The sequence below is a fragment of the Saimiri boliviensis genome, chromosome 3, assembly GCF_048565385.1.
Source record: "Saimiri boliviensis isolate mSaiBol1 chromosome 3, mSaiBol1.pri, whole genome shotgun sequence".
In the NCBI taxonomy this organism is placed as follows: Eukaryota; Metazoa; Chordata; class Mammalia; order Primates; family Cebidae; genus Saimiri; species Saimiri boliviensis.
In genome coordinates, this window is record NC_133451.1 from 165307747 (window position 1) to 165335024 (window position 27278).

At 36.7% G+C, this 27278-nt stretch overlaps 1 protein-coding gene and 1 pseudogene across 4 annotated transcripts in view; both read right to left on the bottom strand.

The window, feature by feature from the left end:
* AFG2A (AFG2 AAA ATPase homolog A) overlaps nucleotides 1-27278 on the bottom strand; it is a 327555-nt gene that overhangs the window by 230088 nt on the left and 70189 nt on the right. For 3 of the 4 annotated variants that reach the window (XM_074396932.1, XM_039479101.2, XM_074396933.1), the window contains exon 11: nucleotides 7308-7517. The exons of the other annotated variant lie outside the window; for it this stretch is intronic. In XM_074396932.1, the coding sequence (XP_074253033.1) occupies nucleotides 7308-7517 (210 nt within the window). The remainder of the gene's footprint in view (nucleotides 1-7307; nucleotides 7518-27278) is intronic. 4 annotated transcript variants of the gene reach the window in all.
* LOC104652699 (coilin pseudogene) lies at nucleotides 7427-12891 on the bottom strand (annotated as a pseudogene).

Genomic DNA, 27278 nt, shown 5'->3' on the forward strand with positions numbered 1-27278 from the left:
CGGCTAATTTGTCCATAAATAAAAAATTAAATCCAACAATAAAATTTGCTTACTTTTAAACTTGTTATAAGTCTAAAATTATTCTCCTCTTTCTAAATTATCTCTAGGTCTTCTTAGATTCCAAATGCTAAAGGTTTTGTGATACTTCTTATTGTCATTTTCTGCTTTTATTTAAATGTTATTTATAAAATATTTTCACTTTTTTTTTTTTTTTTTTTTTGAGGTAGAGTTTCACTCTTGTTGCCCAGGCTGGAGTGCAATGGCATGACCTCAGCTCACTGCAACGTCCACCTCCCAGATTCAAGCGATTCTCCTGTCTCAGCCTCCTGAGTAGCTGGAATTACAGGCATGTGCTACCATGCCTGGCTAATTTTTTGTATTTTTAGTAGAGATAGGATTTCGCCATGTTGGTCAGGCTGGTCTTGAACTCGCGACCTCAAGTGATCTGCCCGCCTCGGCCTCCCAAAGTGCTGGGATTACTGGCATGAGCCACTGCGCCCAGCCTTTCACATCTTTTTTTATATATCATCTTTATCAACTGATAAAAGCCCAACTCCAAAAAAATTAACATGTATGTAGTCAACATATGATGCTACAACTTTAACATAGTATACTGTGCAAATAATGACAAATTTAAGTAAATTTGATCTAACTTCTTCATAACCTTGTAAAACTGACAATGGCTCAATAACTATCCCACTTGTCCCAAGAATTACAGGTTGTTATTAATTATTTCCTAATAGTCATTCAAACAGGGATAAAACTAAGTATATGTCTGTTTAATACTGACATTAATAACTGCCAATTTTAGTAAATAAAGCACATAATATGACACTGGTGAAGTGAAGGGAATTTTTTAAGTTAAAACAGAACAAAACTCTAAAGGAAATTAAATAGATACTCAAAAGGTTTCAGACTCTAGATAAGCCCGAATAGCAATAAACACATAGAAGGAGATAAAGAATTAGGATCCACAAAAGGCATGAAATGACATAGTTCCTGGAGAGACTAAATTGGAAGCTGCACCCAAGGTGAAAGAAAAAATAACCAAAACACTAAGAGAAAGAGTTCTTTATGGTGTTGGGGTCTGGGTTTGGGGCCAGAACTAACACACACCTTTATAGGTTTCAACTGAGAAGTGCAGTGAAACAGGCAAGTTCTGGGCAGCCCCAAACCCAGGTTCCCTAGCCAAGTTACTCTCAGGGTTTTTCCCAGTAACTTTCCACTATCATTATGGGCAGGGGGATTATGAATAGGAGAGGTCACCAAAGCCCTCACTCATGAAATTCACAATCTTCTTCATGATTCTTCTTTGCTATACTCCACACATCCTGTTCACTGCAGTACAGAACTCGGAGTTAACCTTTTTAACTTCAATTACTTCATCCACAATATGCTGAGATCTACGATACTGACCTCAAAATTTATTTAAAGATATTTCATTTTTTAGCAAAATTTAAGATTTACAGAAGAATTGAGCAGATAGTACAAACAGCTCCCATGTACTCACCCACCCCTGTACAGTTTCCCTTATTATTACTATCTCATATTAGCATGGTATATTTGTTACAATCAATGAACTCAAATTGATATATTCTTACTAAAGCAAAGCCCATAGTTATTTAGATTTCCTTAGTTTTTCCCTAATGTTTTCTTTTTTCTTTCCAGCATCCTATCCAGGATATTGTAACATTACATTTAGCTATCACGTTTCCTTGGGTACTGTCTTGTTGTACAATTTCTCAAACTTTCCTTGTTTTTGATAACCTTGAGAGTTTTGAGGAGTACGAGTCAGTGATTTTACAGAATGTCTTTTAACTTGGGTTTGCCTAAAGTTTTTCTCATGGTTGGACAGGGGTTATGAGCACTCAGAAGGAAAACAGAAGTAAAGTGCTATCCTTGCCACACCATCCAAGTGAATATGTAGTCATTCTTCAGTATCCCCGGGAACTGGTTCCAGGACCACTGTGGATACCAAAATGCAAACATACTCAAGACCCATAGCCTGGGGAACCTGAGGAAACATATTTAGTCCTCTTTATTTGAGAGTTTCCACATACCAGGAATACTGTGTTTTCAAACTGTGTTTGGTTGTGGAACCTATCAATAAGGAAGGCCAACGTATTGAAAAAAAAATGTGTGTATAAGTGGACCCACTAAGTTCAAACCTGTGTCATTCAAAGCATCAACTGTATTGTCAACATGACTTATTACTGAAGATGTTAACCTTGATCACCTGGCTGTGGTACGACTCGTCAGATTTCACCATTGTACAGTAGCTCTTTCCCCTCCCATCTTTCCATATTAAATTCTTTGGAAAGAAGCCCATACTCAAGGATGGAGTGTTATGCCCCCTAAAACTTTTTCATTTTCCTTTTTAAATTTAATGCTCTCCAAAGCTTATAAATGTACAAATGTTACCATACTTTTCTAGATGAAAAAAAATGAGACTTACAGAACTTGGCTAAGGTTGCAAAGCTAAAAAGTGCTAAGGTTAGTAGGTAAATCCAAGCTATGTGAATCCCAGCTTAGCGTTCTTTTCATCGTGACGTACTCAATATCAAGGGCACAAATTACGTAAGTAAATTTTAAGCTCTACATTATCCCACCATCAGTCTTTTTCCAGGCACTTCTATTTCATTCAACGGTTTCCTGTATCTTTGGCCATGATGGCTCTTTTCTATTAACTCAACCAACTTATACTCCTAGACCAAAGCCATGTTATTTTTCTGTTTTCTTTGTCCTAGAGAAACAAAATTATTTTTCAAACCAGTTAGCAGAAACATCTTTCCACTTCTCTGAAGCTACCCTACAGAAATTACTTAAACTACCTTCCCTGGTAACTTGGTGTAATTAATGAAAAAGCCACTGGACACTAGTTTTATTTTTTAAAAAAACAAAAAAGGAAAATGGAAGAGCATATAATACAGTGGTTAAGAGCTCAGACTCTTGAGTCAGAAAGTTCTGAGACTAAATTTCAGTGCCATCACCACCACTTAGACCATGGAAAAGTCATTTAACCTTTTTAAAATCATTATCCCTATTTCTAATCTTAAAGCATTCTGTAATTAAAAGAGGTAGCCATGCAGTTTTCCATGCAATATGTGTACAAAAGCTTTATGATTTGCAGAATAGTCTACAAAATTTAAAACCAGAAGCCTAAGATGAATTTGGAATTTTAAAATTTCAGATTATCTTGTACCTTTGATAAGAGAATATTAATATATCTAGTTAAATAACAAACAGTAATTACAGATGCTCCTCAATTTACAGTGGGGTTATGTCCTGATAAACTCATCATAAATTGAAAATATACTAAGTCGAAAAGCATTTAATACACCTAACCTACTGAACATCATATTTTAGCTTAGCTCACCTTACACATACTCAGAATGCTTACACTGGCCTACAGCTGATCAAAATCATCTGGTATCACAGTACACTGTAGAGTGTTGGCTGTGTATGCTCATGATCACGTGGCTGACCGAGAGCTGTGGCTCACTGTCACTGCCCAGCATCACAAGGGAATACTGTACTGCATATCACTAGCTCAGTAAAAGATTAAAGTTCGAAGTGTGATTTCCACAGAGTACATATCACTTTCACACCATCACAAAGTCAAAAACTTGTTAAGTAAATCCATCTTAAATTGGGGACCACCTAATTTAATTTGAATTGCGGACTACTTTGAATAAACCACAGGTTTTTCTGGAAGTCTATTTTATACAATTCCTCTCTGAGACAAGCATAGAGAAGAAAATTTCCCAAAAAGTCAATGATATACTAAGCTCATTACATTCCTTTATTCACCAGTGTAATTAATAATTAATAAAGGATTTGCCGAAAATCCCTGTAAGAGGCCCAACCACCCTTCTTCCAGAATCAGTGACAGTTCTTCATATGCTAAAGCAATGCAGCTATCCCAAGGCAATTCATCTATTCTAGCACTCCAGACAAAAGCAAGACAGAAGCAGAGAGGAAATTTCAACTGGAAAGTATGTAATTGACCCAGATAACAAACTAAACTTACGCAATATGTCAAATATCAGTCTACACAAAAACACATATATACGCCACAGGGTAATAAGAGCCCACACAAGCCAAGATGAAATCTCTACCCTGAGTACAGTACATATCTTTAAATCCCTGTTGAGAAAAGATGCATAAGGGAAGCTAAAAAGTTCTTTCATAAACTTAGAGAAAGAAATTTAAACCTATCAAAATATCTTGCAGATTAAAAGTAATTACCAATGTGAAAAGTGATAAGGAGTTTTTCCTTTCAAAATATCTAAAACCCCTGGGTTTCCTAACTGGCTAGAGAATTCTAGTATTATCTCTATTTTTTTTCTGATCACTTTCAAAATGTGTAAGACTTGCTCTTTCAAAATCTCAAACTCAATTGTAACATTTATATCCTGTAGGAAACAAACATGCAGGTTGAAACCAAACATGTAGGTTGAACAAATGTTGCCAATTTCTTTTTTGCACAGGGAGTTAAAATTAAAGAGAATAGGGCTGGGCATGGTGACTCATGCCTGTAATCCCAGCACTTTAGGAAGGCAAGGTGGGCAACTGCCTGAGCTCAGGAGTTCGAGACCAGCCTGGGCAACATGGTGAAACTCTGTCACTACTAAAAATACAAAAAAATTAGTCGGGTGTAGTGGTGCGTGTCTCTAATCCCAACTACTTGGGAGGGTGAGGCATGAGAATCACTTGAACCCGGGAGATGCGGATTGCAGTGAGCCAAGATCTTGCCACTACACTCCAGCACGGGTAACAGAGCAAGACTCTGTTTCAATAAAAAGAGAATAGAATATGAATTCCCAACTTCTTTGGCTTCATTTTCTCATCCATAAGCTGTACAGTATTGCTACTTTAAAACTTTCCTCACAAACACTGAATAGAGGAAAATAAAAGGACCAATGAAAATGCTAGCAGAAGGCAAATCACTTTCATGTTCCCAACTTTGTATTTAAAAAAAATTTAAACATACAGGAAAGTTGAAATAATAGCATATACTGAGTATCCCTAAATCTAACAATCCAAAATGCTCCAAAATTCAAAACGTTTTGATTCAAAGAAAACGCTCACTTCACCATTTTAGATTTCAAATTTTCAGATTAGGGATGCTCAACTGGGAAGTATAATGCAAATATTTCAAAATGCAAAAAAAGGCAAAATCTAAACACTTCAGATCCAAAACATTTCGATAAGGGATATTCAATCTGAAAATTAAAAACCCATCATTCATTAAGTATCTCCTCCACACAGATTCAAAAACTGAACATTATTGTTGAACTACACTAAATTCTAAACTGAATAAAAATCCACACTAAATAAAAATTAGTAACTAGAACACGTAATTTCCGAGTTACGAACTCAATTGATCAAGGTAATTTGTTAAGATCATGTAGCTTTTCTGTCTCTGACATAAAAGGTAATGAAAAAGCTTAAATAAATCAATCTCTGGTTATTTTATATGAACAGTATACAATTTAAACCTTTTAAAGAATCATTTACAATTTCCTCATAGTGAATAAAAGACTAAAAGTGAAATTGTCTAAAGTTATGAAATGGTTATTTTCAAAAAAGATAATAAATATATTTCTAAGTAATTCTAGGATAGTCCAGAGAGCAATCTTAGTAGTATCTGAATCGTTACCATGGATCACAAAAAAAGTAAGATATTAGTTTGTAAGAAAATAAGTGTGCTCTTGAGAGTCAAGCCTAAAACTTATTTGATAAGAACTCAGCTCACACATTCTCAAATAAGTTTTAGACTTCCAGTAGACAAGAACATTTCTCATACTATGACTATACAACTGTAGAATATACAAGGTAAAACCAGAAAAATGGAGATGACAGTAAAAAGACTAGAAAATGCCAGTAAACAGCCATCCCCATTACGACAAGATAAAAGGAAAGGACCAAGGAGAAATCAAGATGTCCTAGAAAATTTCAAAATCACTCATTACCTCAACCCTTAAAACTGCAACCTTGGCTGTGTGCAGTAGCTTACTCCTACAATCCCAGCACTTTGGAATGCTAAGGTGGGAGGGCTGCTTGAGGCCAGGAGTTTGAGACTAGCCTGAGCAACAAAGTGAGACCCTGTCTCTACAAAAATGTTAATAAGTTAGCTGGTGTGACGGCACACACCACCTATAATCCTAGCTGCTCAGGAGGCTGAGGCAGGAGGATAACTTGAGCCCAAGAATTTGAGGTTACAGTGAGCTATAATCATGCGACTACACTTCAGCTTGAGCCACAGAGTGAGATCGTGTCTCAAAAACACTAACAAATAAACCCGCAACCTTTAAAAAGGTAGTTGTGATCATGTTGTAAATGGTCTCCTTCCCCATCTCTACGCTCCAATATCTTCTAGAAGATAATAGAAAGTATGTTGAAGATACTGACTCTTAAAGAACAAACAGCTTAATCACACCTAAGTATCATTCCCTATAAACCTGAAGGCCAGAAGTTGACCAATTACTCTGAAGTAAGTTTTATGCTTGCAAACTACCAATGATTTCAATGTTCTAAGATAGAAAATGCACTGTTATGCAAAAAAATTCCCTGATAATACCAAAATTGATGATGTACCTTTTCTGAAATGTACCTTTTCTGAAATGAAGTGATAGTTAATCTATTTAGGTACATACTCTTGTGATCTAGTCCACAGAAATGGATTTAAGATTTTATGGATTAAGTGCCTGGATATATCATAATGTTACATAAAATATCTGGACCTAAAGTAAATGTACAAGTACATATCAAGAAAGATTATCTATCCCAGTTAATGGGGGCAGAGCAATGAACAAATAAAATGTGTGTATGTGGTTCAGAATAAAAACAGTGCACATATACTTTCTGACTGGAAAAGTATTTTAAAAGAATTTTGTGTACCATAACAAGTGTCTTATTCATTTGAAAGTTCTAGGTATATAAATATTGAATTCACTATCACATTTATCTTTTAAGTCCTGATTAAGCAAAAGTCTATAATTAAAAATGCAGAAACAAAAAAAAAGATGGTTTTCTTCTACACATGGATATAAGAAATATCAGGATCAAGCAATTAAATAAAGCAGTCTTCAGAAGGTCCACCATAATTTGCTGATTACATGCACTAAATAATTTATTTCTTCTCTCTCATCTCCCTATATTATATTGCCATCAACAACAAATTTTTAAAAAGTATCACTGCTCCTTAAGATGCCTTTATTCGTTCTCCTAAAGACAGAAGTCAGAGGACGGGAGTCGGCGGAGGCCAAAAGAAAGAGTTGCCGTTAAAAAATTTAACATCCTACCTTTATAGCTAGAAAATTCAGTCCACTCTCATTGGCCAAAGCCTTTGCTATCATTGTTTTAGAACACCCAGGTGGCCCATACAGAAGAACTCCTTTAGGTGGCTCAATACCCATTCGAATGAAAGACTCTGGATGTTTTAAGGGCCATTCCACAGCCTGTTTCAACTTCAGTTTGATATTTTCCAGTCCTCCTATATCTGACCAGGATACCTGAAAAATAGGATATTTTCCAAATGTAAGTTTTGCCAGGACAAACAGAGAACTAAAAAAAATAAATAAATAAAGCATATCATTAACAGAAAACGTGCAAAAAAGAATAGAACCATTTAAGAATCAGGAAAATCCTTTTAAAAATTCCAAGAATATCCAGAAGTAAATTAGGAGTACATAAAATGTTAACTGAATATTGTAAAAATACTAAAAAAAATTCTGTTTGTAAGTCTTGTATAAATAACTATTTACACACAACTGAACATATCATTAAGTCTAACCTTCTAGAAAGACTTAAGAAGTTACGTTTCATCTGTCTGAAAGTGGTTTGAGTCAGCCATCCAAGGTCTCATCTATATATCTAATTTCTTACACTTCTTTTTTAGCAAAACTACTTCCAAGTATATTTTTGTAGATATTTATGGAACACAATCACTTTTATCTTTGGCATATAAATAAAGTATCTCCAAGTAAATATTTTTCTCAACTAAGAAATACCCCCAGAACAAGAGAGCTCTTTACATAACATGTCTTAAGAATATATGCATACCAGAAAACATACACAAGAAATAGAAGAATGAGACAGGAATCCACACATTGAAGAACTTAACAACTGTAACTACCAATAATCATGAACAACCACAGGACAACAGAAAGGATAGTAAGTACAATAACAAACAAAAAAGACCTTTGGGAGTTCCCAAGAAGAAAAGATTACTTCTAGCTGGAAGACAAACCTGAACGCCAACCCTGAAGCTGAGGCAGGAGAATTGCTTGAACTCATGAGGCGGAGATTACAGTGAGCTGAGATCGGGCCACTGTGCTACAGTCTGGGTGACAGTGCGAGACTGCATCTCAAAAATAAAAGGATAGATGAGATTTGGAAATGCAAGAACAGGGAAATGGCTAGGTACAGGCCAAAAAAATGACAGAAGGCTCAAAGGGTAAGAAATATAAAAAGGATAAGAGAAAAAATATTGAAGGAAAGGAAATAAAGAAAAGTTGAAGTCATATGGCATAGTGCCCTGAAGACCAGATGAAGGAATTCAAGATAACTCTTTGCACATACTTGGAAGTCTTTGAAGGTTTTTTAATTTAGAAGGCAATATGGTCTGATATGTCCTTCTGGAGGACTCCTCTGACAAGATTCATTAGAGAGATCAATTAATGACATAAATATCAGAAGAAGAAAAAAGCTTGAACTAGAGTAAACATGCAGATAACGAAAATTCACTGGAAAGTTGTGGGTTCTGAGAGTAGAATAAGAAACAGGGGCCAGGCGCGGTGGCTCAAGCCTGTAATCCCAGCACTTTGGGAGGCCGAGGCGAGTGGATCACAAGGTCAAGAGATCGAGACCATCCTGGTCAACATGGTGAAACCTCGTCTCTACTAAAAATACTAAAAAAAATTAGCTGGGCATGGTGGCGCGTGCCTGTAATCCCAGCTGCTCAGGAGGCTGAGGCAGGAGAATTGCCTGAACCCAGGAGGCGGAGGTTGCAGTGAGTCGAGATCGCACCATTGCACTCCAGCCTGGGTAACAAGAGTGAAACTCCGCCTCAAAAAAAAAAAAAGGAAACAGGAAAAAGTTAAAACTACATTTAGAGAGGGGTGGTGAAAAAGAAAATGGAATCAAGGTAATATTCAGGATTCAGACTTGGAAAAATGAGTAATTAGAAGTTACATGAACAGAAAGAAAGGAACATGTTTGGGAACGAAGGAACATAATACATAAGGTAGCAATGGGATTTGCAGCAGACAAATACGAACTATGTGATGATGAATTAATCCATATGAATGGAAAGATTATCTGGAGACTGAGTGATGCATTCTCTATCCTTAATTTCTTTGCAAGTACATACAGACCCCATGTTGTAACGAATACTCCATCACAAGCATAACTCCTTCTTAATAAAAGTATTTCTTAGAGCACGTAAGTTCTCACATATAAAGTACATACCTCATATTGCTTTATAACATAAGTACAGTACAAGGCCGGGCGCGGTGGCTCAAGCTTGTAATCCCAGCACTTTGGGAGGCCGAGGCGGGTGGATCACGAGGTCGAGAGATCGAGACCATCCTGGTCAACATGGTGAAACCCCGTCTCTACTAAAAATACAAAAAATTAGCTGGGCATGGTGGCGCGTGCCTGTAATCCCAGCTACTCAGGAGGCTGAGGCAGGAGAATTGCCTGAACTCAGGAGGCGGAGGTTGCGGTGAGCCGAGATCGCGCCATTGCACTCCAGCCTGGGTAACAAGAGTGAAACTCGGTCTCAAAAAAAAAAAAAACATAAGTACAGTACAAACTTTAAAAACCAGTTTCACACTCTTCAAAATACTATTGAAATCAATTCAATTGTATTGTACAAGTAATCCATAAAACTTAAGCTAGACCAAGCCTGTCCAACCTGCAGCCCAACACAAATTCATAAAGTTTGTTAAAACACTGAGTTTTTTTGCATTTTTTAGCTCAGCAGCTATCGTTCAAGTTGGTGTATTTTTTTCAGTTCAATATAATTTAAATATGTGTACAGCTGAAGGAGGGATATGATATTTTGTTAAAAGAAACCAATTTTCACAGCATGTATTTGGCCATTTTAGCTTTGTAGCGAATAACAGAAAAGGAAGTTTCTTTTCAAGATCCTCACTCCAACATACTCAGCCAGGTGCTCGGCAAGATGACACATTTCCTGGTCTGAAGCTCACAGCTAACTCCCCAAGTGGAACACCAATTCTCCTCCAGACAGACGGACAGACACACACACTCCTTATTGTTACTGTCTTATTTTCACTGCTCTAAAAAGGGCCTTGAGAATCCTTAATTTTAAATTTGTGTCTGGATGCAGTGGCTCACACCTGTAATCCCAGCACTCTGGGAGGCCAAGGCAGGAGGATCACGAGGTCAGGAGATTGAGACCATCCTGGCCAACGTAGTGAAACCCTGTCTCTACTAAAAATATTTAAAAAATTAGCTGGGTGTGGGGGCGCACACCTGTAGTCCCAGCTACTTGGGAGGCTGAGGCAAAAGAATAGCTTGAACTCATGAGGCAGAGATTGCAGTGAGCCGAGATCACGCCACTGCACTTCAGCCTGGGTGACCAAGCAAGACTCCATCTCAAAAATAAAATAAAACAAAATAAAGCTGGGAAAAACGTGAAAGGATTCCTTAATTCATTGTCTGCAACAAATCCAACTACCTTTTAACTCTTAACAAGTGCAAGTATAAAATACTTGAAATTTACAAGATGTTCCATTTAATGGAACAACTCAAATGCTAAAAAATTAGATCAAGTAACATGCTTTAGTATTTTAAATGTTACTTAAAACTTAATAAGACAAGATATGCAGCACATTCTTGGTATTATAAACTACTGACGACTGCTACTTCATGGTCAAAAACATTTTAAAAAGAGAAGAAACCATACATATTGGTATACAACAACATCTGCAGGGAATGTCATATTTTACACTTTGTTAACTGAAATTAAACCTGACAAAAAAAACAAAGGTCTACAAAACCAACACCCATGTCATTTTAAATGATGAGGTAGACTGTTTCCTCTACAGTAAAATGAAAATAACAAAAAATCCCTGCAAGTTTCAAATCCTCTCGTAATAAAACGTTGAGGTTACAGTCACTTTCACAAACAAGACATTCATAAACTATAAGGTGGAGAGGTCATATTCAGACAGGTTGTGTGCTTGACGTGTTACTTGGAGATTCAATAATCAATCTTGGATCAATCAGCTCTCTCCAAAATACAGTGATCTTGCTCCTCCTGCATCACAGAGTATTCCACTACCTTAGTTCCACTTTCATTGTGATACCAAATCAAATTTCCCAGGTTCTCTCAAGGCAGGTAAGGATGAAAGGATTTCTATATCTACTTGCTGGGTCTCTGGATTGTGGCTTAATAGTTTTGCTTCCTTGTAGTCAGAGAAATCAGAAGAGTAACTGGATGTTAGTTCCAAAAGCTTAAATGTAATCTTTTCTCCAACATTAGGGGCAGCTGCAAACAGTGGTAACAGACCATCTTCTTGTGCATCTCTACTGGATTCTGGATAACAGTAGATAAATCTTTTACCACTTCATTTAATTGCTGTTGCCTCTGGTTGTCAGTGCTTCTATTTACAACACAAGAGACAGGACGCCCTCGTCCTTGACCTCTCCCCGACATGCTCCATCCCTTAGCTTCCTTCCAAGAAGAAACGTTTTCTCCTCTACCCTATCCTCTTCCTAAACTAGTGGGGACAGACACATTGGGAAAAGGACCAGGAGCCTGTCTACCACCTTTTGAGCCAGAACGCTTCCATCCAGCAGCACCTGCAGTCTGTGATGACAGCCCTGGACCTGGACAACCTCTTCCTGCAAAAAGGCCTCCTGTCTTTTAAGAAACCCGCAGCACACTCCGGGGAGCTTGATGACATCAAGCCCTGGTCATCTGACTCTGAATCAGAATCTGAACTAGAAGAGGATGTTCCAGAGGTCTTCCCTCTGCTGGGAGTAAGGCTAAAGCCAGGTTTTGTAGCCAGTTTGTCTGCAGTTGTATTTTTGGTAGAGGGTCCTTCTTTTGATAACTCAGTTGGTCATTTCTCTGAGGAATTTCTGGCCTCTAAAGTGACTTTGCTGGGACCATCACTATTGATTCATGATAAGACTCAGACTCCAAGGACGAACTAGGGACTCTCCTTTGACCAAATGCTCACACCACCTTTCCTTCTGGCTTTAACAACGCTGTTTTTAGCAGAGCCTTTTGGAGAACTACATCTCTGATTGGCCCAGTCTTTTACTGCCTGTACTTCAGGGGACTTGGGATTCCTGGCCTTTTTTTTTTTATATTCATATTTCTCCTTTTTCTTTGGTGATTTTTTTTGGGGGGGGGGTCTCTTCATTATCATCACCCACTGTGTCACAGGTTACTTTGCTTTTTTTCTCTCTTTTTTTTTTCCCTGATAGTCTGATCTGTGACAGCTTTTGGTTCCAGATCCAAGACTTTCTCATTGTCGTTTTTGTTCTCTTTCCTCTTCCAATGCTTCTTTCAATATTTGTAATCTGGTTCAGTTTCTTCATCCTCCTCTAACTTAAATGCCTGTTTCTTTGCTTTTTTAAGTGGTAAATGAGCTGTCACCATTACCGATAACTACAGAATTCCCAACAACTCCTCTCTCTTCTAATTTCACTCTGAGGCAGTCGTTGTCTCTCACCAGGTGTGCACTCACAGTGGGGACAGGAGTCCCCGCTCCAGGTAAAGGCCCCAGTACTAAAGCCAAAGCTCTGGCGAATGAGAGTAATTAGATCTATGACTCGGCATCTGTTCAAGTCGACCAGAAGCAAGAAGGCTGTACACTATTGGGTAGCTGGTGGTAGGTAATCAAATAGAAATCATACCCTATTGGCTCAGGGCCTGCCATCTTGCTCGGCGCTCATGTTAGCATATTTTATATGTGGCCAAAGACAATAATTCTTCCAACGTGGACAAGAGAAGCCAAAAGATTGGACACCTCTGAGCAAGAGACATGGTATCAAATTTCAAACCACATCAGAAGATTTAGAACTTGGTCTATAAGTTTAACAGTTTCACATGAAACAATTTCACTATCTTTCCCAATGTTTCTTATCTAGTCTAAATGTAATGCACTTGTACTTGAAGAGAACTGCTCCTTAAGGGCACAAGTGCGAGCTACATAAGCCCTCAATCTTTCCCAATGACCCAACACTTTCCACATGTAAAACTGAATTTATATGACTATCAAGACCTGTGTGGAAAAGGTAAATAATGTATTAAAATGTGCAACTCTCAAGATATTTCTACATGCCAACTCTCCTAGAGACAGTGGCAAAGAAAGAGTTAGAACTAAATATTATAGGTAAAAGATAATCATCTTCACTTTTGCATTTCATTACCTACTGGTGGAGGAAGTTCCCTCTCTCAATTTAGGAATCTCCAATGCGAGTTGCCAGAATAAATACATATTCTGTAGACATTTCATTATTATTCCTCTCTCCTGGATTGTTTAAGATGGTTGTCTATATCAAGACTTCGTGCTACCGGCATTTAATAGCAAAGATTAAAATAAATTAAATGATCTGAATTATTTTGAAGACAGGAAGAAATATAAGAAAATGCCCAAAGAGGAACATTTCCTAGTGGGATAATCTCTCTGTGAGACACACACCAAGAGAGCTTTTACCTGTTATGGAAGTTCTCTGAAATGTAAATGAAAACCATCAATCAAGTGATGCTTATAGTCTATGAAGATCCATGTGTTGGCAGAAGGGCTATCATTAAAGGAGTAGAGGAGGTTAAGAAGAGCATTAAGTACACTTAATGGAAAGTAAAACAGAGTAACTGAAGTTCTATTTATGTCTCAGATGGCAAGAGTGGTAAGATTCTGGCTTCTTGGTGAAGACTGTTTATCATGTAATTAGATACATCCTATTATCTTCCTCATAGGTAAGAATAAAAGGCTTTTAAAGAAAGGGAAAAGAAGGTTAAAGAGCTCAAAGAGAAAAGAGTCCATTTAAAAAATCATTAAAGTTACTTTTTTTAAAAAAAAAGTTGAAATAACTAGCTTGGAAAAGGTACTGTTACAAGTATGGAATATAAGAGGGAATGGATACCAAAAAAAATGCAAAATCAAACTGCTGGGGAAAAAAGCTCAACTCTACTAATTAAAGCCAAAACACCCAAATTAAAAGCAGCAAAAAAAGCTGTTTTCAGCTTATAAAATTAGCAAAGAGTAAAATATGAACTTCTCAAGGCCAGTGATATACAAAGAGACAACATTGTCACACACTGGTAAAGAAAAAAAAATCAAAATGTTTATTAAATGTACTTGGCAACATATTTTAGAAGTTCATACACTTTTACCTAATAATATTACTTCCTAGACTATCCTCCCAAAACAGTTCAGGAAATACAAAAAGATTTTTTCTTCAAGGATTCATGGCACAACACACTGTATGACAGCAAAGAACCTAGGAACAACCTCAATGCTAAGTGTCAAACAACTATTAAATGAATTATAGAATACCCAAAGAATGGATAATCATCTAGAAATTAAACAGATTTCAGAAAATATTTTAAATTTTCTGAAAATTTATGTAATAAAAAAAGCAGAATATAAAGCTTGTAAAGCATTATAATGCCAATTAAAACACATACACACAGGTCAGAAGTTCAAGACCAGTTTGGCCAACATGGTGAAAAACACAAAAATTAGCTGGGCACGGTCGTGGCAGCCTGTAATCCCAGCTACTCAAGAGCTGAAGCAGGAGAATCACTGGAATCTGGTAGTCAAATGTTGCAGTGAGCCAAGATCACGCCACGCCAGCACTGAACTCCAGCCTGGATGCCAATAGTGAAACGCCGTCTCAAAAAAAAAAAAAAAAAGACAAACACACACACACACACACACACACACACACACACACACAACACACATACACATTTTTGAAATACTAAAAGGGATTATACCAAAATATTAAAAATTGTTATTTTAAAGTGGTAGGAATATAAGCAATTCCTATACTATTAATAATTTTTGGTACTATGAAAATTTTCTACAGTGAAAGTGCATTACTTTTATCACATGACATACATACACGTGTGTGTGTGTGTGTGTGTGTGCGTGTGTGCGCGTGTCTGTGTATAAAGGCATGAAGACAAGAAAGCAGACTAAGATCCTAGAAGCTGTGGTCAAGAAAAAAAGAAAAGCATGATGCAGATGGGGAGTTAAGAGGTTCAGCCAAAAAAAACAAAACAAAACAAAACAAAAGCCTTGATGGGTCCCAGTGTTGTCAGGAACCACCCATTCATCTAGTATAACTAGGTGACAAAGTTACAGAAAAGTTTACAAATCTAGGGATTTTTCTTAACCGAAGTTTCCTTTATTATTACAACTGTAATTCATTTATTCTTTCCAGCTATTGTACTGTGGTTAAAAGTTACAACTGAAATAAATTCAATCAATTTTCAGAAATGTCTTCTATGTGCTGGATTTGTCCTAGAGACTGTAGGGGCACAAAGATGAGTGTGATAATCTCCAAAAAATCTTTAATGTGGAAAGAGAAATAAGAAAATCATCCTAAAAGAGATCATCTCTGCCTAAATATATAAAATATTTGACTTTACAAAAACTACTAAAAAATAGCTTTACAATTCTCAAATAAGGTAGCAAAGACAAATTTGAAAATTGCCTATGTGTAAGATGTCAAGTTTTTAGAATATAAAAATAGCAATTCCCACCTTGTTGATTATGAGAATACCAGATATAAGAAGCATAGCTTACAAGAAATTATAAAGGAGGATATAAGAATTATCTCTATCCCCATAGCTAAAAGTAATCATTGTTACTATTTTGGTGTACGACCTTCTAGCCTTTCCAAATGCAAACACACATGCATGCCTGTGTGTGTATGCTTTAACTGAGATCCTAACATATTCATAATTTTACATTCTAATTCTTTTTAACTTCATACTTTTTTTATTTATTAAATATCTTATAAAATTTAGAACTTGGTTAAAAAAATCGTCTTGGGTTCAAATCTCAGACGCACTACTTACTATGTGACTTTGGTTAATTTACTTCAACTCTCTAAACTTTTTCCTCTTCCGTAATATGGGGATAATAAAGTCTAAGGTCTGAGGATAACTGTGATAATTAAACAGGAAGTATACATCAAATTACTTGTACTTTACCCGGCATGTGGTAAATATTTAATAAATACTAGATATTTTATTCAAATGTCTGAGAGATGATTATAAACATATTTTGGAGGACTACTGAAAAAGATAAGCCATTACATTTTTAATTTCATGAGCAATATTTAATTATCTTCACTTTTTTTTTTTTTGGACTGATCACTTAAAACTAAACTAAACACAAACCAATTTTACATTTTGATTTTAGTACCTAAGAGCCAAATAAATGATTACTCTTTCTATGGCTAAGATAGTAATTCACAAATAAATGTGAATCAGCTTAAAAAGTCTGGCCAGCATGGCAAAACCCCAACTAAAAATACAGAAAAAAATTAGCCAGGTGTGATGGCACATGCCTGTAATCCTACCTACTCAGGAGGCTGAGGCAGGAGAATCGCTTGAACCTGAAAGGTGGAGGTTTGCAGTGAGCTCAGAGCATGCCACTGCACTCCAGTCTGGGCAACAGAGTAAGACTCCATCCCAGGAAAAAAAAAAAAAAAAAAAAAGTTTATTATTGCACAGAAGAGTCCTAAAGCATAGTAAGTCACAGGAAAAGTTAGTCTGTAGAGAAGAATAAACACCACCATGAAATCATAAATCCTTAAACTAGAAGAGGAATTCAAAAACTAGCTGTTTCACTATCCTACATTCAGACAGTATTTCATCTTTCAACACCTTTCAACAAATACTACTTTACGCTTTAAATTTTTTTTTATTCTAGACTCTCCTTTTAGTAACTTACAATATAACAACCATAAACATATTCCCAAAATCTAGTCTAAATTATTCTTACAATCTAACCTAAATCATTCTTGATAACATTTGCATTCGATCTTATTTTGCCCTAATGAAAACAGTGAACAGCTGCCCACGTATGGCTTTATAACTTTTTGAATTAAAGTTAGAAGTGCAGGAACACCTATCAAACAAGCACAGAGAAGTGAGATAAATTTCCCAAGGAACATGTCCCTGACAAACATCCTATAGTTAGTTATTCCTAGCCAAACACCCAAAAACAAAATAAAAACAACAACAAAAATTCAAACTGTACACCCATAGAAACCAAGGAACTTGATCAGGTTAAAAATAAATAGGAAAAAAAAAACTTTTATGGACAAATTCCAAGGAAGGCAAAATAAAAATTAAGAACTGAGCTACAGACATCAGACAAATTACTATGAGAGAAGAATTCCATAGCTCCAGAGGGACTGATAATGTTTTTATACATCTGTGAGTCAAGATCCTCTTGCTTGCTGGGTGCCAAGTTTTATACTGCCAGGGACGAAAATTCTTTTGAAAGTGTTCTTTTAGAGAAAACGCCATGACAAAGAGCACTTTTCATTTTGTTTTTTCATGCCAGCAACTCTCAATGTAAGGACAAGAAGTCAGGCAGTGGCAAGTGGGTTAGCACCTGTTCCAAGTTCTCTGTGGGGTCATACGTTAACTTTTCAACAATTAAAATGTTCAAAAGACACACGTTTTGTTTAGAAATCATAAATGTACCAAATTACTAAAGATTCTACATATTGCAAGAAAGAAAAATTTGGGAAAACCAAACACCAAGCTAAAAAAGAATTATAAATTTCCAAATGCTTCTTTAATAGAGATAAAGCAAGAGTAGGAAGCAGTTCTTAGAACTAAATGAAAATGAGTAAAAGCCATTAGCTTTATATAGTGCAGAAAAAAAAAAAAATTCCCATGCTGTAAAGTCACATTCTATGAATATTTTAAAAAAGAAGTCAAAGTTCCAGTTTCACTATAGTGCCATAAGGCAACCATAGGCTCTCTCCTGTTGACTAAAAAGAAAAATGTCAGACAAAATACAAAAATCACTCAAGCACTCTAAAAAGCAATGAAAAACAGACAGATTGTGGAGGCAAGTGAAAATGTGGAGAAGCGCTACACACAGGGTGAGTGGGAGGGGCTGGCTATTCAAAGAGGTCTTTGCTTCTCTTTTCTCTCAGGCTTTCCTTCTTTCTGTTTTATTTCCATTTTCTGTAAGTAAGCTTAGGTTAAAAACATCTAACAATTTCACAGGTGAGAGTACAGGAAGCTAAAAATCTAGATTAGAAAGAATAAGAAACCATACACCAAAACTGGGCCACTAATTGCATCTAACCTCAGGGGGTTTGTTGCTCTTTAGTAAATAACATTGAGAACCTCACTAAACATATAAAAAGCTCAGAGAGCCAGATGTTCCTATACCTCATATTTAATAAGCAAAGACATTAAGGTGGGAATTATTCAAGTTTAAAAAATATAGACACCTGAAAAAACATGAAAAATTTTATCAACTTAAAGGTAATTTTTTTCAAACTCTATAGATTTCGATAATCAGTTTAATGGTTATATCAAAATCTAGCTCAATTTCTAAAATATCATTACACTACAATCACACTTTAATAAATTTACTATGCATTGTCCTCAGATCTGGCTATGCATGAAGTCAAACCTTATAAATATAATAAATTATCTAAATAACTTCCCTTAGATTACAAAAATATATGTCTTAATTCACCGTAAAAATGGTTAACCATTTACCAAATGAGGTTTTAAAAAACTACCTACTTTTGTCAGATGAACAAAAAAAAAATCTCATAAAAAATGGAAACTTAAAAAAAGCAACAAAAAGTAAGACTCAGATCATGAGAATGGCATAAAACTTACCTAGAAAATTCTTCATACCTCATTAAAATATTTTGCTTTTTCTAATTTACCAAATTCCTTGTTCCCTACAATCATCAGCAAATGCTTTGAATATTTATGAAAACTAGTAACTCACCTGTAAGTCTTACCATGGCATAGCAGAACTGGGAAAGATAAAGGAATATAGAAAAGACAGAGATCGATCCAAGATGGCTGATCACTAGCAGCTCAGGATTGTAGCTCCCAGTGAAAGCGCAGAGAACGAGAGGACGCCACACTTTCAGATGAATTCTTGTTGCTGACGCACCAGGAGATTCCCAGCGGAGGGGCCCCAAGGGTCGCCAGCGTGACTCTTGTGACCGGCAAGGCGGTTTTGCCGGCGTCTCGGAGCGTCGGTTTCCAACAGCACCATCAATCTTAACGCTGCTGTTTTAGTCAGCGCAGTGGGTTGCTCAGATTTCGGCGCTGAGAATCAATAAGTTGGATGTCCACTCAGAAACCCCATTACAAAGACAGTAATTATAAAGACCACGGATGGATAAATCTACAACAAAGGGAAGAAAACAGCCAAAAAAGGCTGAGAATACCCAAGATCAGAAAGCCTCTCCCGCAGCAGGGAATCACAGTTCCTCATCAGTAACAGAACAAGGCTTGATGGAGAACAAGTGTGTTCCAATTACAGAAGCAGGCTTCAAAATGTGGATAATGAGAAACTTCTGTGAATTAAAAGAACTTGTTCTAACACAATCCAAAGAAACTAACAACTTTGAAAAAAGGTTTGACGAAATGTTAACAAGAATACACAATTTAGAGAGGAATATAAGTGAATTGATGAAGCTGAAAAACACAATACGAGAACTTCGTGAAATATGCACAAGTTTTAACAGCCGAATTGATCAAGCAGAAGAAAGGATATCAGAGGTCGAAGACCAACTCAATGAAATAAAACGAGAAGACAAGATTAGAGAAAAAAGGATAAAAAGGAATGAGCAAAGTCTCCAGGAAATATGGGACTATGTGAAAAGACCTAATCTCCGCTTGATAGGAGTACCTGAATGTGATGAAGAGAGTGCATCCAAGCTGGAAAATACGCTTCAGGATATTATTCAGGAAAATTTTCCCAACCTAGTAAGGCAGGATAATATTCAACTCCAGGTAATACAGAGAACACCACAAAGATATTCCTCAAGAAGAGCAACTCCAAGGCACATAATCGTCAGATTCGCCAGAGTTGAAATGAAGGAGAAAACACTAAGGGCAGCCAGAGAGAAAGGGCAGGTTACCCAGAAAGGGAAGCCTATCAGACTTACAGCAGATCTCTCAGCAGAAACCCTACAAGCCAGAAGAGAGTGGGGACCAATATTCAACGCCCTTAAAGAAAAGAACTTTCAACCAAGAATTTCACATCCAGTCAAACTAAGCTTCATAAGTGAAGGAAAAATAGTTTTTTGTGAACAAGCAAGCACTCAGAGAATTCATTACCACCAGGCCTGCTTTACAAGAGCTTCTGAAAGAACCACTACACATAGAAAGGAACAAACAGTATCAACCTTTCTAAAAAGTACCAAAAAGTAAAGAGCATCAATATAATGAAGAATTTACATCAACTAATGGGCAAAACAGCCAGCTAATATTAAATGGCAGTATTAAACTCACATATACCATTATTAATTCTAAATTTAAATGGACTAAATCCCCTAATCCAAAGACAGACAGGCAATTTGGATAAAAAACTAAAACCCATCAGTATGCTGCATCCAGACCCATCTCACATTCAAGGATACACAAAGACTCAAAACAAAGGGATGGAGAAAGATTTACCAACCAAACAGAGAGCAAAAATAAATAAATAAAAAGCAGAAGTTACAATTTTTGCCTCTGATAAAATAGTCGTTAAAGCAACAAAGATCAAAAGAAGCAAAGAAGGACATTATATAATGATCAAAGGATCAATGCAACAAGAAGAAGAGCTAAAGATCCTAAACATATATGCACCCAATACAGGAATACCCAGATATACAAGACTTATACAGAGACTTAGACTCCCACACGATAATAGTGGGAGACTTCAACATTAACATTAGACAGATCAATAAGACAGAAAATTAACAATGATACCCAGGACTTGAACTCAGATCTGGAACAAGTAAACTTAATTAACATTTATAGAACTCTCCACTTTAAATACACAAATTATACACTCTTATCAGTACCACATCATATCAACTTAGAAGTTTAAATGAAATATTGATTGGCTCCTTGTTTGTTATTCTCTTCACTTATTTTCTTTCATGTCTCCATTATTAAGCACAATTATAGGCATACCCATATTTAGACTGCATTCTAGCCCGGGCAATAAAGCAATATCCCCATTCTCTCTCCCTCTTCCTCTTTCTCTTTCTTCCTCTTCTTTATTCTTTTTCTTATTATTTAAAAAAAAAAAAGAAAGAAAGAAAGAAAAAGAAAAAGACAGAGGGGAATTCTACTGATTGACCCCCAAGCCCAGGAGCCAGGCATATGTTTAACAAGTTTCTTAAGTGAATTTTAAGTCAATCATACAGAGTATTACATAACCAAATGCCCTAGAATTAGAAGAAATCACTTTTAGTAGTAAAATTGTTTAAATGAGTTTTGATTACTTTTCTTGAAATTTTGAGGCATAAGTAAAATAACCAAATGAAAGGACTATTTGTTGTATATGTGCATATCACTAGGACCTTCCTAACATAGTACCTTCTATATTACATATCTTTGGTGTTTGGTAAAGAAATAAATTAATAGACACGTATTTCTCTTGTATTATCCTACAAATAAAACAACAGAAGGGATAAAAATGGCAGAAAGAAAAGCTGGTAGGAGGTTAATTTGGGCAATATAGAAAAAAAAAATTGGAGATCTGCCGCACCAATCAATCCGTCATCTAGGTTTTAAGCCCCACGTGCATTAGGTATTTGTCCTAATGCCCTCCCTCCCCTAGCCCCTCCCGACAGGCCCTGGTGTGTGATGTTCCCCTCCCTGTGTTCTCATTGTTCAACTCCCACTTATAAGTGAGAACATGTGGTGTTTTGCTTTCTGTTCCTGTGTTAGTTTGCTGAGAACCTATACATTCTGCACATGGCTCCCAGAACTTAAAGTAAAAAATAAAAATAAAGAAAAAAGTTGGAGAGTTAGTATTAAACCCACAGAAGCAGTCAGGTGAAAAGGGTTACCAACACGTAAAAGTGTGCAAAGTCTATACATATATACATTACATTACATTTCTGATCTGTCCAAATGGTTGGGTCATGAATTCACACCATTTTCTCTGATCTCCTTTGATAGTTAGCTGACAATAAAATTCTTACATACATAGAAAGAAAACCCTCCTCTGCCCAGATTGGCTGAAGGGATGCTCCAAATGTTTGTTAAATGGGAGGCAAAGAGAGAAAGACCCCTCTGGATCAGAAAGCTCAGCAAACTCACAGAAGCAAACTTCAAAAGCAGGTCTGATTCTGTGTCCTGAGTTATAGACTAGAAAGTAAGGTCTCCCATGGGCAAGAATAATCAATGCTGGCGGGAGAGGAAAGATGTTGGGTCAAGAGGACTGTTACTGACCATTTGGTTTAAAGGCAAAAGGCAGGACAAACCTCTGATAAGGAGTAAAGAATATATTAGAAAACAATCCTTAAAACACAGTCCTAATGGGCCATATTTAGAAAAGAACAAAGATTTCAACTTACCATCAAAGTTTGTCCCTGAATGTTGAATGTGCTACCTGTAATGGCCGGGGGTACGAGTTTACTGGTACAGAACCAACTAGGGAACTTGGCCCAAAGTATGCCACGAGAAAATGCTGGAAGAAAAACTTGGCTTGAGAAATTGGACATATATCTCAGGCACCCAGTGAGTTCAATGAGAGAGGTCAAGCAAGTCTCAGAGAAGTAAGCAAGCCTATATGGTTAAATCACTGAGCAAAAATTGATTCTCTTAGGGTGGAAATTACCTACCTAACTGTGCCATCTTTTATAACTTTGGGCAAGTGTGGAGCCTGTGTTACAAGTGTGCATTTATGGCTAACAAAAGAGTCAGGCTGCTTATAAGTAGAGTTGCTCAAGGTTTCAGTATTTAATATCCATTCATTTTCTCCATTATTTATGTATTCACTCATTGACTCAGATATATTCATGTTACTGCATGGCTGTTTTGAGTGCTTGGCCTGGCTCTAAGAATAGAAAATGAACAAAATTGACATGGTCTCTACATTGTGGAGCTTACAGTCTGGAAGGAAAAAAAAATACATTTAAAAATGCACTAATAATTATTTACTTTAAGGACTAGATAAAAAATTATATGCGATACACTACAAGAGCCCATGACAGGTCTTGAGGGTCCTCTTAAGCTAAGCATAGCTTCCTAGAAGAGCTGACATTTAAGCAACTGTATGAAGAATGAGTGGGAGTTAGGCAATTAAAGAGAATGAATGAATTTGTACCATTTGACGCCCCTAATATTAAATTTTAATTTGGCTTGTAGAAGGAAAAGAGGCATATGAGAATAACAGAAGAGTCATGCTGAAGGACCAGACTGGAGTTTTACTCCAGACTCTAATCTAGTAAAAGAGACCCATTTTAGCTTCCCTAATCTGTGACTTGACCAATTACTGTTCTCCCTTCTGGCTTCCTTTCCCTGTTGTCTCTAGGAAGATATGAAGTTGTGTACAGAGATCTTGACACCACTGCAAAGGAGGCTGCACATTAGTTGAAAGTTATCATATAAGAAATGCCACTGAGAACAAATTCTGCATGTAAGTAGCATATTGGCCTAAAATCTGATTAAGTATTTCTGAGGGGCTGGGAGATTTTAAAATTAGATCATTAAAATTTCAAAATTAATTTTATACATTAGTTAGACTATGATGAGAATGGAACTCCATGTCTGGTTTTCCTCCAAAAACCCACAATCCCAGTCAAACCAGAAGAAAAACATCAACCAAACTCTAATTGAGAGGCATTCTACAAAAGACCTGACCAGGATACCTTAAAGTTGTCAAGGCCATCAAAAATAAGAAAGGAAATTGTCATAGCCCAGAGAAACCTAGAAACATGATGACCATGTGTAATGTGAAAATCTATGAGGGATTCTGAAACAGATAAAGGACATTAGAGAAAAACTAATGAGATCCAAATAAAGTATGGAGTTAGTAAACTAGAGATGTACGTACTAGTGCATACAAAAACATGCATCAGGCACAATATTCCAGTATGTATGTATCTTGGGCCATGCTGTACCAGTTTGACCAGATGAGATTATACTGACAGTGTGATTTATGGTAAATGCTTGTTTTTGCTCTGGGAAGTACTAGAATCTGGGTAGTTGAGGTCAGTCATGCCATCACTGTAGTATACCAATGTGACTAACCTCCAGCAAAATTCTGGACACTAAGGCTCAAGTGAACTTCTCTGTTTGGTAGTAACTCCATACCTGTTGTCACACATAGTTGCTGGAAAATTAAGTGTGTTCCCATGTGACTCCACTGGAAAAGGACATCTAGAAGCTTGTACGTGGTTTCTTCTGGATGTTACCCATACACCTTTTCCCTTTGTCTATTTTTAACAGTATCCTTTCACTGTTAATAAATTACAATCATGAACACATTGTTCACAATCTCACAAAGGGTCAGGAATAGTGCTTCCTCCCAACAGCTTCTGAGTCCAGTGAGTCCTTCTAGTGAATCATCAAGCCTGAGAGTGGCCTTGGGGACCCCCAATGAAGACAGATGCACAGACAGATAGGTAATAAAATTATGAACAAGAGTTCTCCAGAACTCATACCTCCACTCATTCTTCATCTACATTCAACCTAGGACATTAGAGAAAACATTACACCAAGCCTTTAAACTTATCTTTAAATTTATTTCAGGCCTATGATGGAATTCTCAAACATCTGCTAGTTTTCAGATTAATTTTAATCAAGCTACCTTACTTTTCCCATTTTAGCATCATACTTAATGATGAACGGGGATCAGGAGTTGTTTAATAAATACGGAGTTTGTTTGAAAAGAAGAAAAAGTTCTGGAGATGGATCCAGTGATGGTCGCACAACAATGTGAATGCCCTTAACAATGCCACACTGTACACTTAAAAATGGCACAGTGTATGTTACATATATTTTACCACAGTAAAAATAAACAAATTTTCCCCCCACATATGGTTCTCAAAATTTCAAGTTATAAAGTTTCTTTTTTTGTTGTTGTTGTTATAAAGTTTCTATAAGACTATGGTTACACACAAAAAATAGAGTTAATTCTATCTAGGGGGATAAAAATGAATCAAATATCTAAATGTAAGCATTAAAATTATAAAAGTCTTAGAAGAAAATAATTGTTGGAATTGACAACAGTTTTTCGAATGCAACACCAAACTTACATTCAACAACAACAACAACAAAAAGATATTGGACTTAATCAAAAATTTTAAAAAACTTTTGTGCTTCAAAGGACCCTATCAAGAAAGTGAAAGAGACAACCAACTGAATGGAAGAATATATGTGCCAATCACATATCTGCTAAAGGACTTGTATCTAGACTACATAAAGAACTCTCACAACTCAATAATACAAAGAGAAATCACCCAGTTAAAAATAAGAAAGGATCTGACTAGACATTTCCCTAAAGGAGACAAAATACAAATGGTCAATAAGCAAATGAAAAGATGCTCAATATCATTAGTCATTTGGGAAATTAAAGTCAAAACGACAATGAGATAATACTTCACACCCACTAGGATAGCTATAATCAAAAAGATAGATAATAACAAGTGTTAGCAAAGAAATGGAAAAATACGAACTCTCCATATACTACTGGTAAGAACGTAAAATGGTGCAGTCACTTTGGAAAATATCTGGAAGTTCCTCAAAAGGTCAAACATAAAGTTACCATGTAACCCAGCAATTCCGCTTCCAGATATGTAACTAAAATAATTAAAAGTATTCAAACAAAAACTTGTACATGAATGTTCACAGCAGGATTATCATGATAGCCAAAAGGCAGAAACAACCCAATTGTCCCTCAATTGATGAACTGATAAATCCAATGGGCTATGCAACACAATGGAATACAATCTGGCAATTTAAAAAAATTAAATACTGATACATGCTACAACAGGCATGAACCAGGAAAACCTTATGCTAAGTAAAATAATCCATTCACAAAAAGCCACATATTTTATGATGCCATTTATATGAAATGTGCAGAATAGGCAAATCAAAGTGATTGTCTAATGAGATGGGCAGGCTGGAAGGTAATGAGTAAAGGGTAGAGGGTCTCTTTTCAGGATGGTGATAATCTTTAAAAATCGACTGTGGAAGGCCAGGTGCAGTGGTTTACACCTGTAATCCTAGCTCTTTGGGAGGCCGAAGTGGGTGGAAGTCAGGAGTAAAAGACCAGCTTGGCCAAGATGGTGAAACCCCGTCCCTACTAAAAATACAAAAATTAGCTGGGTATGGTGGCATGCACCTGTAGTCCCAGCTACTTGGGAGGCTGAGTTTTTTTCCTGGAGCTAGGATACCCTTCTTTAGCTGCCTTTGGATATTGGGACTGTAGATTCTCCAGCCTTTGGACTCTGGGAAGCGCTTGAACCCGGGAGGCGGAGATTGCAGCGAGCCAAGATTGTGCCACTGCACTCCAGCCTGGGTGACAGAGTGAGACTCTGTCTTTCAAAAAAATTAAAATTAAAATTAAAAATTGACTGTGGAGATGGTTACTTGAGTCTATGGATAAACTAAAGACCATGGAATTATACCCTTTAAGTGAGTAAATTGTTTGGTATGTGAATTACAACTAAATAAAGCTGTTACACAACAAAAACATATGGCGTGATGCTAAAATTAGGTGTCAGCTTGATTGTATCAAGAGATATCTAATAGCTAGTAAAGCATCCAAAAATAATGCTTTACTAGCTATTAAATATCCCTTGATTCAGTCAGGATGCTTCCAAAGGAGAATGGTGTGAATTTATGAACTGGGTTGGGAAGATCAGCCCTCAATATAGGCAGGCACCATCCAATCAGCTAAGAGCCCAGACAGAATTAAAAGGCAGTAAAAAGGCAAATTTGCTTTTTTTTTTCCTGGAGCTAGGATACCCTTCTTTACCTGCCCTTGAATATTGGGACTGTAGGTGCTCCAGCCTTTGGACTCGGATTTATACCAGCAGCCCCCTGGATTCTCAGGCTTTCCGCTTCAGACTGAGAATTAAATCACTGGCTTCCCTGGTTATGAGACCTTGGAACTTGGACTGAGTTACACTACCTTCTCCAGGCTTCCCTATGTCTCCAGCTTGCAGGCAGCCTATGAGGGACTTCCCAGCCTCCATAATTGTATGAGCCAATTCCTGTAATAAATCTTCCCTCATCAGTTCATCCGTCCGTCCATCCATGC